Source organism: Punica granatum, chromosome 4 (assembly GCF_007655135.1).
Source record: "Punica granatum isolate Tunisia-2019 chromosome 4, ASM765513v2, whole genome shotgun sequence".
NCBI classification, from domain to species: Eukaryota; Viridiplantae; Streptophyta; class Magnoliopsida; order Myrtales; family Lythraceae; genus Punica; species Punica granatum.
In genome coordinates, this window is record NC_045130.1 from 25,488,608 (window position 1) to 25,502,235 (window position 13,628).

A 13,628-nucleotide genomic window follows, 5' to 3' on the forward strand; every position below is an offset into this window, starting at 1 on the left:
CAGACCTCACGGGCTTTCATCGTTTGCATCTCGGGTCCACTTTCCTAAGCGTTCGAGTCTACATTAGAAAGACAGAAACACTCTGGTCAGATAAAGAGGGCTATGCTAATAAGATCTGCACCTATGCGGACTGCCCTCCTATATCCGTGGCCCGAGGTTGCCAGTAAATCATGAACCAATCGTTGTGCCCTTGAGCAAAAAAAAAATGTATTTGTGTGAAGAGAAATCTAAGATGGTGTAATGCGGGCCATCGAGGTCGGTAGCTGGTGTCAACCAATCTTTCGGATCCGCTGGGGTCATATGGACCCTGATGGAGCCGAGAGAACAGTCGATCCGCCCGGAAGTGGTCTAAAAAGAAATCTCGCATTCCGACTCGAGGCTCTTCAAATCAGGCACAGACTCGAGTCAGGATACGCGAGTCTTCTCTATATATCTATGCTACGCGTACTACATGTCACGGTATTTTATTGAAAATGTGAGTTTTGAAAAAGGCATAACTACATGTTCATGACTTATCAACTCGGTTACAGGTTATTAGCTGGTTCGTGCAATTTATTAAAGGGTCGAGTGAATTGTCTCGATAACTACGCGTGTGAGGTTGATCAAATGGAATGAATTGTCGAATACTTTGGGATTTGTGGTCTTCGAATCATCGCATCGATCATGGGTGGACCATCCAATGGAGTTCTAATCTCCGATCGTTTTAATTTTTGAAAATGACCTGCGACATGAGGACCACGACGGGTCCTCTTGGGCTAATGGGGCTCAATCAAGGATGGACAAGAGTCCCTTTGGCCATTGTGGGCCCATGATGATTCTCGTGCCCCGAATCCATGCAAATTTCATACAACATGTTAAAAGAGCCATTAATCGTTAAAAAGGTGTAAGTGCGGGAATCGGGATTACACAAAAACCGAGAATCGAGTCTAACGGAGGTAAAGAGACCATGACGGGCCCGAGCCAAGCTCAAGGGAACCTCTCGGCCACCTCTTCAAGGAAATGACCTAAAGGTCCCTCGAGCTCAATTTGGGCTCAGGAAGTCTCTTCGACTCGATTAAGCTAGTTTCCCACATGTATAACGTATTAGACAAGATAATAATTAAATATACACGAGGTTGATGCCACCATGATAACTGAAAATACATGCAATATACATAAGCACACATAAAACACGACATTAAACGGAATCGATAAAACGACACTAGCATAGGAAATGAGGAAACACGAAATCACAGGAAATGAGTTATAATCAAGGGAGACGAGCCCATCACGGGCTCGAGAGAGCCAAGGAAGCTCTCGGTCACCTCCTTTAGGAAGTGGCCAATAGGCTCTATGGCCTTCCTAGGCCATGATGGCCTCCTCGACCTTGATCCCAATTCTTTTTCCGTTATGCTAACATATAATGCATCATCACATGATCACTTTAAGAGAATCACAATAGAAACTAAGTAAACGGGCGTTAAATCGATCGGAGACCGCTTAATCACCCGACAAAACTCTAAAATTAAAAGTCCTAACTTATCCTAAGAGTTCAAGGAGATTATACCAGCTTCGGGGAAGGTTAAAACAAGCCAAAAATGGACTGGAGATGTGTAGGACGGTCCAACACAGTGTTGGACAGTGAGCGAAACAATAAGGGAGCTCTTGTGCCTTTTCGGGTGGTTATGGAGTTGCAGTTAGTCAAGAGGCTTCTGAAGGCTTCAGGGGGCTTCCGACCTACAGAACAAGGTAAAAGAAAGAGGGAAAGAGAGAAGGGAAGGCGTGCTGGATGGAAAGAACCGCTCAACATTGAACTGAGCAAGAGAATGGCGCTGAGAGGGAGTTCTCGGGTCTCCCTAGCTGTGGGGGAGATGCGGCTAGAGAGGCTACTCTAGGAGGCTCCTGATCTATAAAATAGGGTAAAGAGATGGGGAGAGAGAAAGGGGGAGGAAAAGTGGTGAATGTTGGGCAGCTCGATGGAGCTTGGTGAAAAAGCAATGAGCCAAGAGATGACTCAGCTCAACGGGCGAGTGGAGGAGGTTGTAGTGGGTGTGCTCAGTGGCTCAGGGCAGCTGAGAGGTCCTGATGAAAGCTAGGGGTGGCGCTTGGGTCATTGGGCAGAGGGCTGACCCGCACGAGTGGAAACTCGAAATTAAAAGAAAGTGACCCAAGAAGGAGAGAAAGGCTCACGAGGTGGTTGTGCTTGGTAGAATGGCTCTTGGATCGTGACCTCCTTGTCATGCAGAAGAGAGAGGGTCGTGGGTAGCCTATATAAGGATGTGGGCACGACTCGCCTTAGTCATAGAGGAAGGAAACTCGCCGAAGCCAGGAAAACTCAAAGAAGACCGCTATTGACCTGGGCTGGCACGGGCTGATGGAGACTTCAAATGGAAAAACGAACGTCACCAATGGACTCGGGAGGTCGAATACATGTAGGATACATGGTTTCTTTGAAGTTTGGGTTGGATTAGGAAGCGATCAGTGGAATACCGGGTGGTTTCTCGGCAAAGTATGGCCGGTTTTGGCCTTGGAATGTGGCCGGCCAAATTCTGGAGTTGAGAGGAAAGCAAGAGAGTTGAGAGGATTTTTGAAAGCTAAAGGCTTAGAGAGAGAAAGAATGGTAGAGTGTGTAGTGCTTGTCTTGCAAAATTACTTTTGTATGTGTTCTTGAATGCAAAAACCAAAATGAAAAAGATCCAAGGTTGGAGTGGTTGCCGAGTTTTGTTTGAAGGAAAGGGGAGCAAGATCCACCTTTGGTGGGAATGGAAGAAAAATGATGGACTGGATGGTGTCCTTAGTCTTGAAGATACAAGGCAAGCTCCCTTATATCGGGGAAAAGCAAAGAAGAGAAGATAAGAGCTATGATGGTCGGCCATTGATTGGAAGGCGTGGGGCCCATGGGTTGGTTTGGAGAGTCAAGGAAGCTCGGGTCTCAGTCGATCACGCGTTCTAATTTTGTGACCCAAATGGACGTTGTGTTGTCTATGTCGGCTATGAGAGGATTCCAATGAACCTAATAGTGATATGTTTTGCTTAAACTGATGACTTGAGATGTCGTAGGCTCGGGAGTCGTTTTTGCTTGATTTGGGTGATCCGAGCAAAGTTAAATGTTTCTATCAACATTTTGTGTGTTTACGTTTTGCACCAGTCGTTTTGATATACTTTGTAGTCGGGGTGGAACAGTTGACTCTGAGCCTCTGCTACGAACAACAAACCAAATACGATCTGGGGATCTGCAGTCGAACTTCTCTAATTGTTTCCTGAGTGTCTTGAAGTACCCAGAGATCATTGTGTTCTCCGTTTGTCGAAAAAATATCTCGAAGGTTTGCTAGGCGGTGTTTGAGACCTTTATGGAGCTACTCAGGGAGCCTGAATGCTTTATACTGTAAGGACTGAAATATTCTCCCTAGTCTCTACGGTCATTAGGATTGGTCGGGCCTGACCTAAGGTGTTAACATTTTGCCTGATAGGCCACCGGCTCGAGAACCTCATTAAAATGACCCATTTTTTCTACTCAGGAATGATTTTCAGAGATCAGTCTGAAGTCTGCCCCATGGTCTTGAGAATCCCTGGGCCTGATTGGACCTATCCTCGGGGCATTCGCGATTCGCCTAACTAGCCGGTGTTTAGAGAGCCTCGCTGGAAGGGTCGTCTGCGAATATTCGGGAGTGTCCCGGCTCAAGCAAATGATTTGCGGAGTGCGACTAGAGATACTTTTCATCAGTTTGGCACCATGAAGGGTTTTTAGAGCCTCATATTAGATACTTTCTAATGGCCTAGTGAGTCGATAGTGAATAGTATTGTTGGACTCGATTTCTACTAGCCCGAGATCAAGCATCATTTGGGCTCTTAGGCTTCTCTTTGAGATCTATGGAGATCCTTGAGGCCTTCTATATAGTCATGTTCTGGGGTTGTCTAATTGTTCTTGTTGATCCGGCTGTGAATAGTGACTTGGGGTTACCGGGCTGATTTCTGTTAATGTTTAGGAAGTCGTAGCCGGTGACCCTTTGATGGCCCTTGAGAGTCGGTGAACCAAAACGGGGTGTTAAATATTCTATTTGTGGCCTTCTCATGAGTGTTGGATTCGATTCGCATGAGTGGAACTCCTAATACTGTACTCCTATATTTGCTCTTCCCTATCTGTTCTCTTAAAGGTCCATGAGTCTCGCTTATATGTATCTTAACCGGAAATAAAAGAAAAGGGAAGACAAGCTTTGATTTTGCATTTTTTTTTGAGTGACTATTTTGAAATTAAAGTAAAGTTGATGGGCGAAGAAACGAGGAACTGAGACTTTCGTGCCCACTATCAAAATATTTTGCCTATCCATCTGTCGATCTATCTCTCTACTTGTGCTGTCCAGTTTTGGCATCGGCTGCCATCATCGCCATTGAAATAGAAGAGCTCTCTCTCTCTGAGCAGCGATCGCCGCCTGTTCTCTCTCCTCGCGAATCTCTGTGCCCTCCCCCCCCCAAATCGGTGAGCTCCCACTTACCTATCTCTCCTCGGTCACCAACTTCTCGTTCGGGAGATCGGAGCGTCTGTATCTCGGTTTCTAGGGTTAACCCTTGATTCTGCTAACTTCAGTATTTAGGGTTTTGCAATTGATCTCAGCTGCATCTGATGGGTTAATAGAAAGATTTGTCGAGACTCCTCAGTGCTGAATTCTGAAACTTAGGCAGCTTGCAGTTAATTCTTGCCTCCGAATTGTGTTAGTTTGCACGTTGTTTGTATTCGACGCTTGTCTGCGCAGATTTTCCCGTGTTGGTATCTATTTGATCTTCTTTCCGATTGGAAATTAATGAGAACTTGTTGGATTTTAAGCTGCTTTTGGGTTGTTAAATTTAGATATGATAGCTGCCTTTTTTTTTTCCCTTTTGATTTGGTTTGACCTCAAGTTTATAGTATTCATACGTGGCGGATAGGATGCACCAGGAAATGATTTTAAATGTATCGAGCAGAAATTGTTTCTTGCTGCCAAGGAGTATATGAGGATTTGGATTCACGTTCATGATGCACAGGAGTGACTTAACGTTGCCCAAGAGCAACATAGGGTTAGAGCTGGTGGGAAGAAGTGGACAAGCAATCAATTAGAACGGTGTAACAAAGTCCGAATTGATTAGTTACCAAAATTGGAACTGAGGGTTATTAGATTCGGATTCACTGTTTAATGTCTTTTAAGTTCCTGAAAGGCAGCAGAAGTCGTCAGTGCTGGTGGAGAGAGACGAATTTTTCCTCTCTGTTGTCGGATAGCAATGATGGAGGACAGCTACTTGTTGGAATAAAGTGCTTCTGCCCGAATTGCAGCCCTTTCAAGCGGCACTGCCTAAATATAAGCAGAACCTAGCAATTATGAGAGAGCTGCTTATGTTGGCAGCAGTGCAGGGTGCTCTAGGATTTTATATGACCATCTTCTAATTTATTCCAATAAATTCTTAGGCTTTTGGCTGGGGAGAACAAGCATTGGGTTGCTTGCCAATTTCTCTGACTTGTGATTTCGTTTGCAGATAGGCATTCTTCCAGTATGGTTTCTCTGTCATAGACAGAATTACTGATTCTGTAGTTACGTGGTTAATGTGCTCAATTGTTGAGTTTCTTCTTCATCCGTTTTGTTCGTTCAGAGAGTAATGTAATATGAGTTTTCAGTCTGATTATTTTTATTTTTTTAGGAACAATGATTAAGCTATTCAAAGTAAAGGAAAAGCAGAGAGAAAATGCGGAAAATGCAAAGAAGCAAACTGCTGCTGAGCTGCGTCTTCACAAAGGTATATCCAGAATACAGTGACTGTTCAACCCAATAAACTCTAATCAATGACATTTAAGTTACTTTTCTTAAGATTCACTTGCTTTTGGCTGGTGGTTTATGACTGCTCATTGGGGTTGGCCAGTAGGTGGCTATTATAAGTATGCAACATGGTATGAAGGACATCGATAAGTTGAAAGGAGTTAAGCTTTTTCTGCTTTCCAATTTTGGATAAGTATTTATTAGCTTTTGAATTATTATAATTTATATTCAAGCTGCAAATGAAAGCTATCAAATTGAACTTCGAATCTTCAGTTCAAATTTTCATATCTGAATTGAGAATTGAGAGTTGAATTAAATATAAGATTTGTTAGAAATTCCTAATATTAAATTCCACCAACATCCTCAATTGTTTACATTACTTAACGCATTGAACACCCAAGAAAATACTTAACCATAGAAGATTATATCGAGAACAACATAACTCGGGGATTTTTCTAATGTTTGCAGCATTCTTCATTTTTATCTGTGCATACTCTTTATTTCTTTTTTATAGCAATTGCATTTTGTTGGATAAGTACAAGTATTTAAAAATGTTGGGTGGATAGAGTGAAATAGCAACCTGCTATAGGTTGTGAATGTATTCAAACTTACCCATTTTACGGTAGCCAGCAAGTACTCCATATATTTAAAGTTATCTCATCTCTACCTTTTTCTTTCTTTCAAGTTCCAAATCTTCTTGAAGTTTCAGAAATCTTCCCCCAACTGAGAGTTAGTGTGAATTGGATTTGTTTTATTAACCAATTTGCCTCTTGAAATGTGATTGACATCCAAAATATGTTTTGTATTCAATTTCCTTTGTAGTCAGATAATTTTACTCTGAAATTGACTGGTATCATGTAAGTTTAAAGCCGAACTATGTTAAGACCACTGTGCATATAAGTTATAAAGTATTTTGAGGTTTAGGACCACTATAGATGATCCAGTTTTGAGGTTTGAAATTTATTTGACAAATTTCATGTTCCTCTTTTGTCATCGTCTAACGGGTGAATCTTTTAGAATTACTTGCCTGGTGCATTAGTTCATTATTAGGGTGAATTGCATCAATGTTTTGAACATTGAGGCTTTTATGTATGGATTACTCAATCACTCTGTAATAGTTTGTTGATGTGCTGACTACTAACTAAGATCACAATTAGAGGAGGTGAATTGCATTGTTTTTCTTGTGGTTAAGTAAGCTCCAATCTTTAGCCTTGTGGATAGATACTTCTTGTGGTCTTTTTTTGAAGTAGAGAAATGAGAGACGGATTTTCCTTGTGACTTACCTATAGCATTCCGTAAGTCCAAATATTGTAGCAAGACGCTGCCAACCCTGCTAAAAAATAGTAAAATAGGAGCATGAATCTTTCCTATGCTGTTGACTTGGCTGCATTTAAGTGGTCCGTTTTTACAGTCTCTTGCCCCATTTGCTTTACGTGGGTCGCCTCCTGTTTGATGCTTTGCAGTGGTCTATAATGCTTTCTCTGAACATACCATGCGTCAATGTACCAGACTGCGTTTAGTTAGTTTCTAGGAGAATTTTGATGAACTACTGTTTTCAGTCGCCATTCATTTGGTTGCTCTGTAATTCTCTTTACTATCAAATCTTTGGAATATGAGTTGCAATAGAACAAAGGATACTGATGTCTCTCAAAGGTCATATATGTTTTTATATATATATATATATATATATATATATAAACTTTTGTCTAGCATCAATCTTCTCTTACAGATGGCTGGGTTTGTGAAAAATTGTGGGAAATGATAATGTTATCGCTCTGTTTTTCTTCTAGATATTAGTGAACTGAACCTCCCCAAGTCATGCTCCATTACGTTCCCGAACGGCAAGGATGATCTGATGAACTTTGAAGTTCTAATTCGGCCTGATGAAGGATATTATGTGTAAGGCTCTTACATGCTTGTGTCTTCTCCTGTCTTTTATATGGATGAATTTTATTTTCAGTTTTTGTGATTTTTGATGGATAAAATGCTATTGATATTTGCTGAAATAGTGGAGGGAAATTCTTGTTCTCCTTCCAAGTATCACCACACTATCCTCATGAGGCTCCAAAAGTCAAGTGTAAGACCAAGGTAAAGAAACTAGTAGTGTCTAGGAGAACTTATGTCAGTTCCTTATTACAAGTAAAAGTTCTATTATTGGTTTCTTGATAAATTGGGTGTTTTGATGAAAACTCATGTAGATCTACCACCCTAACATCGACTTGGAAGGGAATGTCTGCCTCAACATATTAAGAGAGGACTGGAAGCCGGTGCTGAACATAAACACCATAATCTACGGGCTGTACCATCTATTCACGGTAACCACTCTTACAGAAGCGATAACTTCAATAAGTATCTCACCTTCGTTTATGATGCGGGGCTATGAGCTCTTCTTGTGACTCCCCTTTCTTTTTGGGCTATCTGTCAGGAACCGAACTATGAGGATCCTCTGAATCACGATGCCGCTGCTGTGCTGAGGGACAACCCAGTGTTGTTTGGGACCAACGTGAAGAGGGCGATGAGTGGCGGTTTCGTGGGCCACACCTCATTTTCTCGATGTACATAGCTTCCGAGTCTGCTTATAGTTGCTTTGTACCCAAAAGAAAAGGAAAAACAGAGAGAGGAGAATGCTCGACAAAGTGCCTTTTTCTAATTAGTCCCCTCAAATTCTTGCTTCTCATCCCTACCCATTTGGTGCAAACCAAGCAACTATTTATGAACTTGAACTATTTTTAAGTGCTTGTGTTGTGTTGTGTTTGTGTATCAAATTTCTTGAGTTAAAAGTTACATTGGGGTTGCTAAGCAACGTCTTGTTCTTCCAGCAAAAGTTTCGAGCTCAACAATGGCATCAAACACTAAACCAAGACGAAGCAGATGGTATTAAATTTTTCTGAAGCAATGGGAAGAACCTAAGCCCACCTTTTGTTCATGTCCATCTCACATATCAGAGCGTGTCTTGTAAGTTAGAACAGTCAGTAGGCATGAACGAAATGGATCTCTCCTGGGTGTCGTATCCGACCAGGAAGTTCATCTGAGCTATGTTGCCGAAGAGGGACACGTCAACATCAGAAGGCTTGAAAGAGAGGCACACCACGTCCTCGGCAACCCTGATGAAGGTGTTCAGAGTACCTAGTTTCACATCCGCCCCGGTGAAGTGAAATGTGATATTTGGAGCTTCAAATTCAGTGTCTTCCACGGTCTTGAAGCAAAGATTAAGAATGTCCAGTGGATCGGATGCTTTCTCCAACTTGATGAGCTTCACGAGCGCAGTCTCTATGGCCTTATAAAGATCCTCTGGCAGAAGCGTGAGGGTTGTCCCCGAGTCGATGACTATGTTGCGCTTAGATGTCGGACTGTCCAAGTCGCTGAACTCGAATCTGGAACTTCCCACGCTGACTCCCTCAAGAGTTATGTGGTAGAAGGTTTTGGGGCTTTTCTGGACTAATGGGGTGGAGACAGCTCCAGGGCCCGTGACCTCTGCCCTGCTCCCGAAATTCAGCTGGCTCGACTTTTCGGACTGCGAGAGCGGCACCAAGCAGTATGAGAACTTACCCCCTGCAGTTTCACCCATCTGTGAAACGAGTGAGATCGCCCCACCTCCTAGCCCGATGATGCCTGAAGTCTTGTCTCCAAAGGTTCCTCTGTTATGGTGCCCGCACCCGAACAGAGTATGGGGGAACGAAATGGGCTGGCCCGAGATCGAGTTCAGTGTGACCGTCTCGGTGGCAATGTTTCCATTCGTGAAAGATTTGTCACCATAGGAGTAGTGATACTGGCAAATTTGTCCTCTAACGTGATCACAACCTGTCTGGGGTAGTAATTTGCACTTGCTTGAGGTACAAGGAAGGTCCCGATAGGAGGATGACTCTTGCGGGTCAAAGAGTGGATTGATCTGCTCGTAACAGCCATCGCAGGGCATGCACTGAGTCCAAAACAAATCACTCCCCGTGTCCATGACCCCCACGATCTTGACTGGCGGGGTCCCGATGGAGATGTTCATGAGGTACTCCCCGTTGTTGGAGAAGATCTCCGCAGCGGGCTCTTCAACTGCTATGTGCAGGGTGTCGGTCTGGCAGAGGCGGGTTGCCCGTGAGAGAGACCGGGCAAGGGCATTTCTCAAGCGCTGGTCTTGGGTCGCGGCGGGGTCATAGAGCGGGGACCTCGGGGAGTCACGGTGAATCAGCTCGACGCTAAAACCGCCGTCGGGAACTGCCACGGACAAAGGCGAACTCAAACCGAACACAAAAACTGAGCAGAATATGATTGTTAATAGTGAAGCCATGGCTTCTCTGGTCTTTTACGAAAGTAAGGGAAACGCTTGTCCCACATATATATATATATAGAAATGGATATGGCATCATCTTTCTAATTAAGGTGAAGAAGGTAATGATTAAAACAAGATGCTAAAACGAATGTGAAGAGTCGGATAGATTGAGCAATTGCTAGTTTAATTTGGGGCGGGAGGAAGATAAAAGATTTTTGTAACGTGCATTAGCTTAGCGCAATAATAATAAATAAGCGTACGTTTCACAGATTTTGATTTGTTTTGATGGGAGGAGATTAACCTCTTTTTCTTTCTCCAATCCATAGCACTTAATTTTCAGAAATTTTATGAGCTCTGATTGATTCAGATTTAGGTGGAATCAGCTTTCACTGGGAGAAAGAATATTTCCAATCGTGAATTTTCTCCATTTATAATATTCAAATTCGAGATCTTATTATATAAAGGAAAATCTTAGGAACTGAACTTCGTTGGGCAATATACTTGAATGAAAAAAAAAATGGAATAAATGATCGTTACAATTACTGGCAGAAAAAAACAGAACGTTACAATTACTAGGCAATGGTCCGTCCTGTATATACACTGCAGTAAATATATATCACAGTATATTAGGGAGAGAAAAAAGAAATTCACGTCGGAAGAACTTTATCTCTTAGTGGACTAACCCAGCTCGACTGAATTAGTCATAGCCTAATTGAATTTCCGAATATCAAAGTTTAAAAAAAATCAAAAGATGGTATAACTCAGTGGTTCACGCCTTCGCTTATCGATCTAAAGATCGTATGTTTGATATCTAATGGAACTACCCCTACCCATTTATTAGTTATTGTGATTTTTATTTCATTGTACTAGAACTTGAATCTCCCTTATAACCGGAAAAAAGAGAGAGAGAGAAAATATCGTGCAATGGGGAGGTGGTGCTCATTGAATACATAGTTACGTACTTGTTGAAGTAAATATAAATATATTGCATTATTTATGGTGGACTGATTTAAGTTATTTGGCACTTATTCTGCTTAAATAAGATCAGAGATTCAAGTTTTATGAATTTTCACATCAAAAGAACTTTACTTTTTAATAGATCGATTCGATACGAACTGAATTAGACGTGACCCTTTGGACTTCTGAAAAGATGGTGCATATCGAAAAAAAAATTATAGCGTTAATCTCTTCATAAAAATCCATATGACGTCAACTAGAGTAACCAAAATCGGATCTTTATACCATATATGTTCAATTAACGACTAAGCAACAAGAAAGAATATTGCTTTAGCTCTTCCACCAACATGAATTTTATCATATAATTTGACACCTCGTTTCCTTTACTCTTGTAATCCTTTAGTATTAGTTTTTCATAAAGTATAATTTGATGATGGTCAATATTAGTTACAATACGAAGTTATCATTTTGATATGAGAGATTCTTATAACCAATGTGGGGTTGCTTGGCCTTCGATCTGTAATCCATCGAGACCAAAATTAGCAGATGCATCAAGTGAGTGTTCTAGCGTACAATCTTAACTGATTTAGTGACCCTGTTGGAGAGGTCATGTCATGACTTCCAGATATTTTTCTTTGATATAAAATTATTCATAAAAAAAAAGTCGTTGATATAAAATTTATTTACATGTAGTAATTTCACTAATTTCCAAGACCTAAAGTTTTTGGCTTTTTAGGTAAGTATTCCAAGTTTAATTATTTTAGATTATTGGTATGTATTCATGATTTAATAACCTAGAGATTTAACATATTTGCTTTCGAATTAGCTAGATCATGTAATAACAATATTTGGCATCTTATAAACAAACCAAATTTACTTACCCTTGAAAATCAAGAATTATCACTGACAGCCCATTTGGTCAGATTTGCAATTCCTCATTTGGGTGTGTTTTGGGCTCACAGTTGCAATTCTAAATCCAATCCTGAAACACCACATCTCCAAACAATACAAAAGCGAGGCAAGGTGACCTCGATAACATCTCCAAACATTACAAAATCCAGGCTCCAAATCCAGGGTCTTCCTTCTATAGTTTTTTTTTTTTGTATTACGATGCCGAAGCCGAATTGCATAAGAAAAGTCAAGTAATACAAAAGCAAGGCATGATGATCTCTACAACATCTCCAAACAAGACCAAATCCAGGCTCCAAGTCTGGGGTCTTCTGTAGTTAGTGAATTTATACCTAATCAGCAACACCGAAATTCCAGGCTCCAAGTCCAGGGACTCCTGTAGTTAGTGAATTTTTACCTAATCAGCAAGACCGAAATTCACAATCATTTCGTAAGGTGAAATGCTTCCAACTCGGTTGTAATTATTTCTCCAAAAAAGAAAGTTTCACGCTAATAATACTGATGCCAAATTCTTTTCTGCTGGCGACTGCTGATATATTGAAATCAACCCGAGTTTAACTCAGCTAGTGCTTCTCTCGACTAGCAAATATGCCCGAATACATGCTTCAGGATGTACATAACGAGTTCCATGGTATCTTCCTCTCCGCAACCCATATTTGAATACTATGAGAAAATCAGGCTCGAATAGTAACCAACTTCAACAGCAATCCTTTCTAGCAAAAAAGACTGCATCGGAAAATGGCGTTTCTGCCAATATATCAGTGAACAAATGGGAGAGCTTCCTCATTAGCTAGCGGATACGAATCAAGCAAGAAGAAATGGACACGATCATTACAATCCTGCAATTGCACAAGTTTGGAAAAACTAACCAGCTTAGTTACTTCATCTTGCTAGGACTATTTAAGAATGCAATTTTGTACTTTTCTTCAATTTTATACCTTGAATTCAATTTCTAGCCAAGCCTTTTATCCCCACCTTCTACTTCAATAACATAGCATTTCGAAGTACTCACTGCTTGGTCTTTGGGATGCCGGAAGCTGGTCTTAGATGTCGACTCACTTACTATCAAGCAGCTACTAACTGGGAATGATATTGGTGCTCCCGCACTTCACTCTTTGCTCTCTGAAGTTCGTTGCTTGTTGGAAAGGGACAGGGAGGTATAGTTGATGCATACTTTTAGAGAAGGGAATCGTTATGCCGATTGGCTTGCGAGTAGAGCACTCTCGATGTCTTTGGCGTCTCATTATTTGATTTCGATTCCTAATGGCCTAGGGTCTTTGTTGCTAGGCAATATCTCTGGGGCTCCATACCCCGCTATTGTATCCCATTATTTTATATTGGGCTTTTGCCCCGTTGATCTACCAAAAAACTAGTTTATAGTTATTTATGTATAATAGTGATAGAACACTTGAATTGCGCGTGCACTCTCCACATTTTGAATACAGTGAAATAACCCTCAACTCCTTTTTAGGCCTAGGAACTCCATAGACATCTGCAACAAATCGAGCAATTGCTCGTACGGATCGATCCCCCTTGTCTTTTATAGCAAATGCCACCTATTGTCAAGAATCAAGATATCAAACTTGCGTTCCCCACAATCCACTTACGACTTTATCAGTTAATTCCTCCGTATTCACTCCCTTGTCAAGATTCTCGATGGATTTTGGAGCAATAATTTCCTTCGAAGCAATTCTCTATCCAAGAACAAATCATTGGCACAAATCCAATATCCAGGAAGC

General features: G+C 41.4%; 2 protein-coding genes across 2 annotated transcripts; one reads left to right on the top strand and one right to left on the bottom strand.

Moving 5' to 3' along the window:
• Window positions 1-4,299: 4,299 nt before the first annotated feature.
• Window positions 4,300-8,561, top strand: LOC116205504 (NEDD8-conjugating enzyme Ubc12-like). Its single transcript, XM_031538130.1, has 6 exons — window positions 4,300-4,456; window positions 5,647-5,742; window positions 7,553-7,661; window positions 7,772-7,850; window positions 7,961-8,077; window positions 8,188-8,561. The coding sequence occupies exons 2-6, from the start codon at window positions 5,652-5,654 to the stop codon at window positions 8,323-8,325; spliced, it is 534 nt and encodes a 177-aa protein (XP_031393990.1). The 5' UTR covers window positions 4,300-4,456; window positions 5,647-5,651; the 3' UTR covers window positions 8,326-8,561.
• Window positions 8,562-8,678: 117 nt separating this feature from the next.
• LOC116204247 (aspartic proteinase CDR1-like) lies at window positions 8,679-10,041 on the bottom strand. The gene has a single exon (XM_031536327.1). It carries the CDS (start codon window positions 10,039-10,041, stop codon window positions 8,704-8,706), a length of 1,338 nt encoding a protein of 445 aa, XP_031392187.1. The 3' UTR covers window positions 8,679-8,703.
• Between the last annotated feature and the right edge of the window lie 3,587 nt (window positions 10,042-13,628).

What these genes read in the sequence shown, in the direction of transcription:
- LOC116205504 (XM_031538130.1), top strand. Translation starts at nt 5,652, where the DNA reads ATGATTAAGCTATTCAAAGTAAAGGAAAAGCAGAGAGAAAATGCGGAA. An exon ending in TGAGCTGCGTCTTCACAAAG is followed by an intron (nt 5,743 to 7,552) that starts GTATATCCAGAA and finishes TTTTTCTTCTAG; the next exon opens with ATATTAGTGAACTGAACCTC. An exon ending in AAGTCAAGTGTAAGACCAAG is followed by an intron (nt 7,851 to 7,960) that starts GTAAAGAAACTA and finishes AAACTCATGTAG; the next exon opens with ATCTACCACCCTAACATCGA.
- LOC116204247 (XM_031536327.1), bottom strand. Translation starts at nt 10,041, where the DNA reads ATGGCTTCACTATTAACAATCATATTCTGCTCAGTTTTTGTGTTCGGT.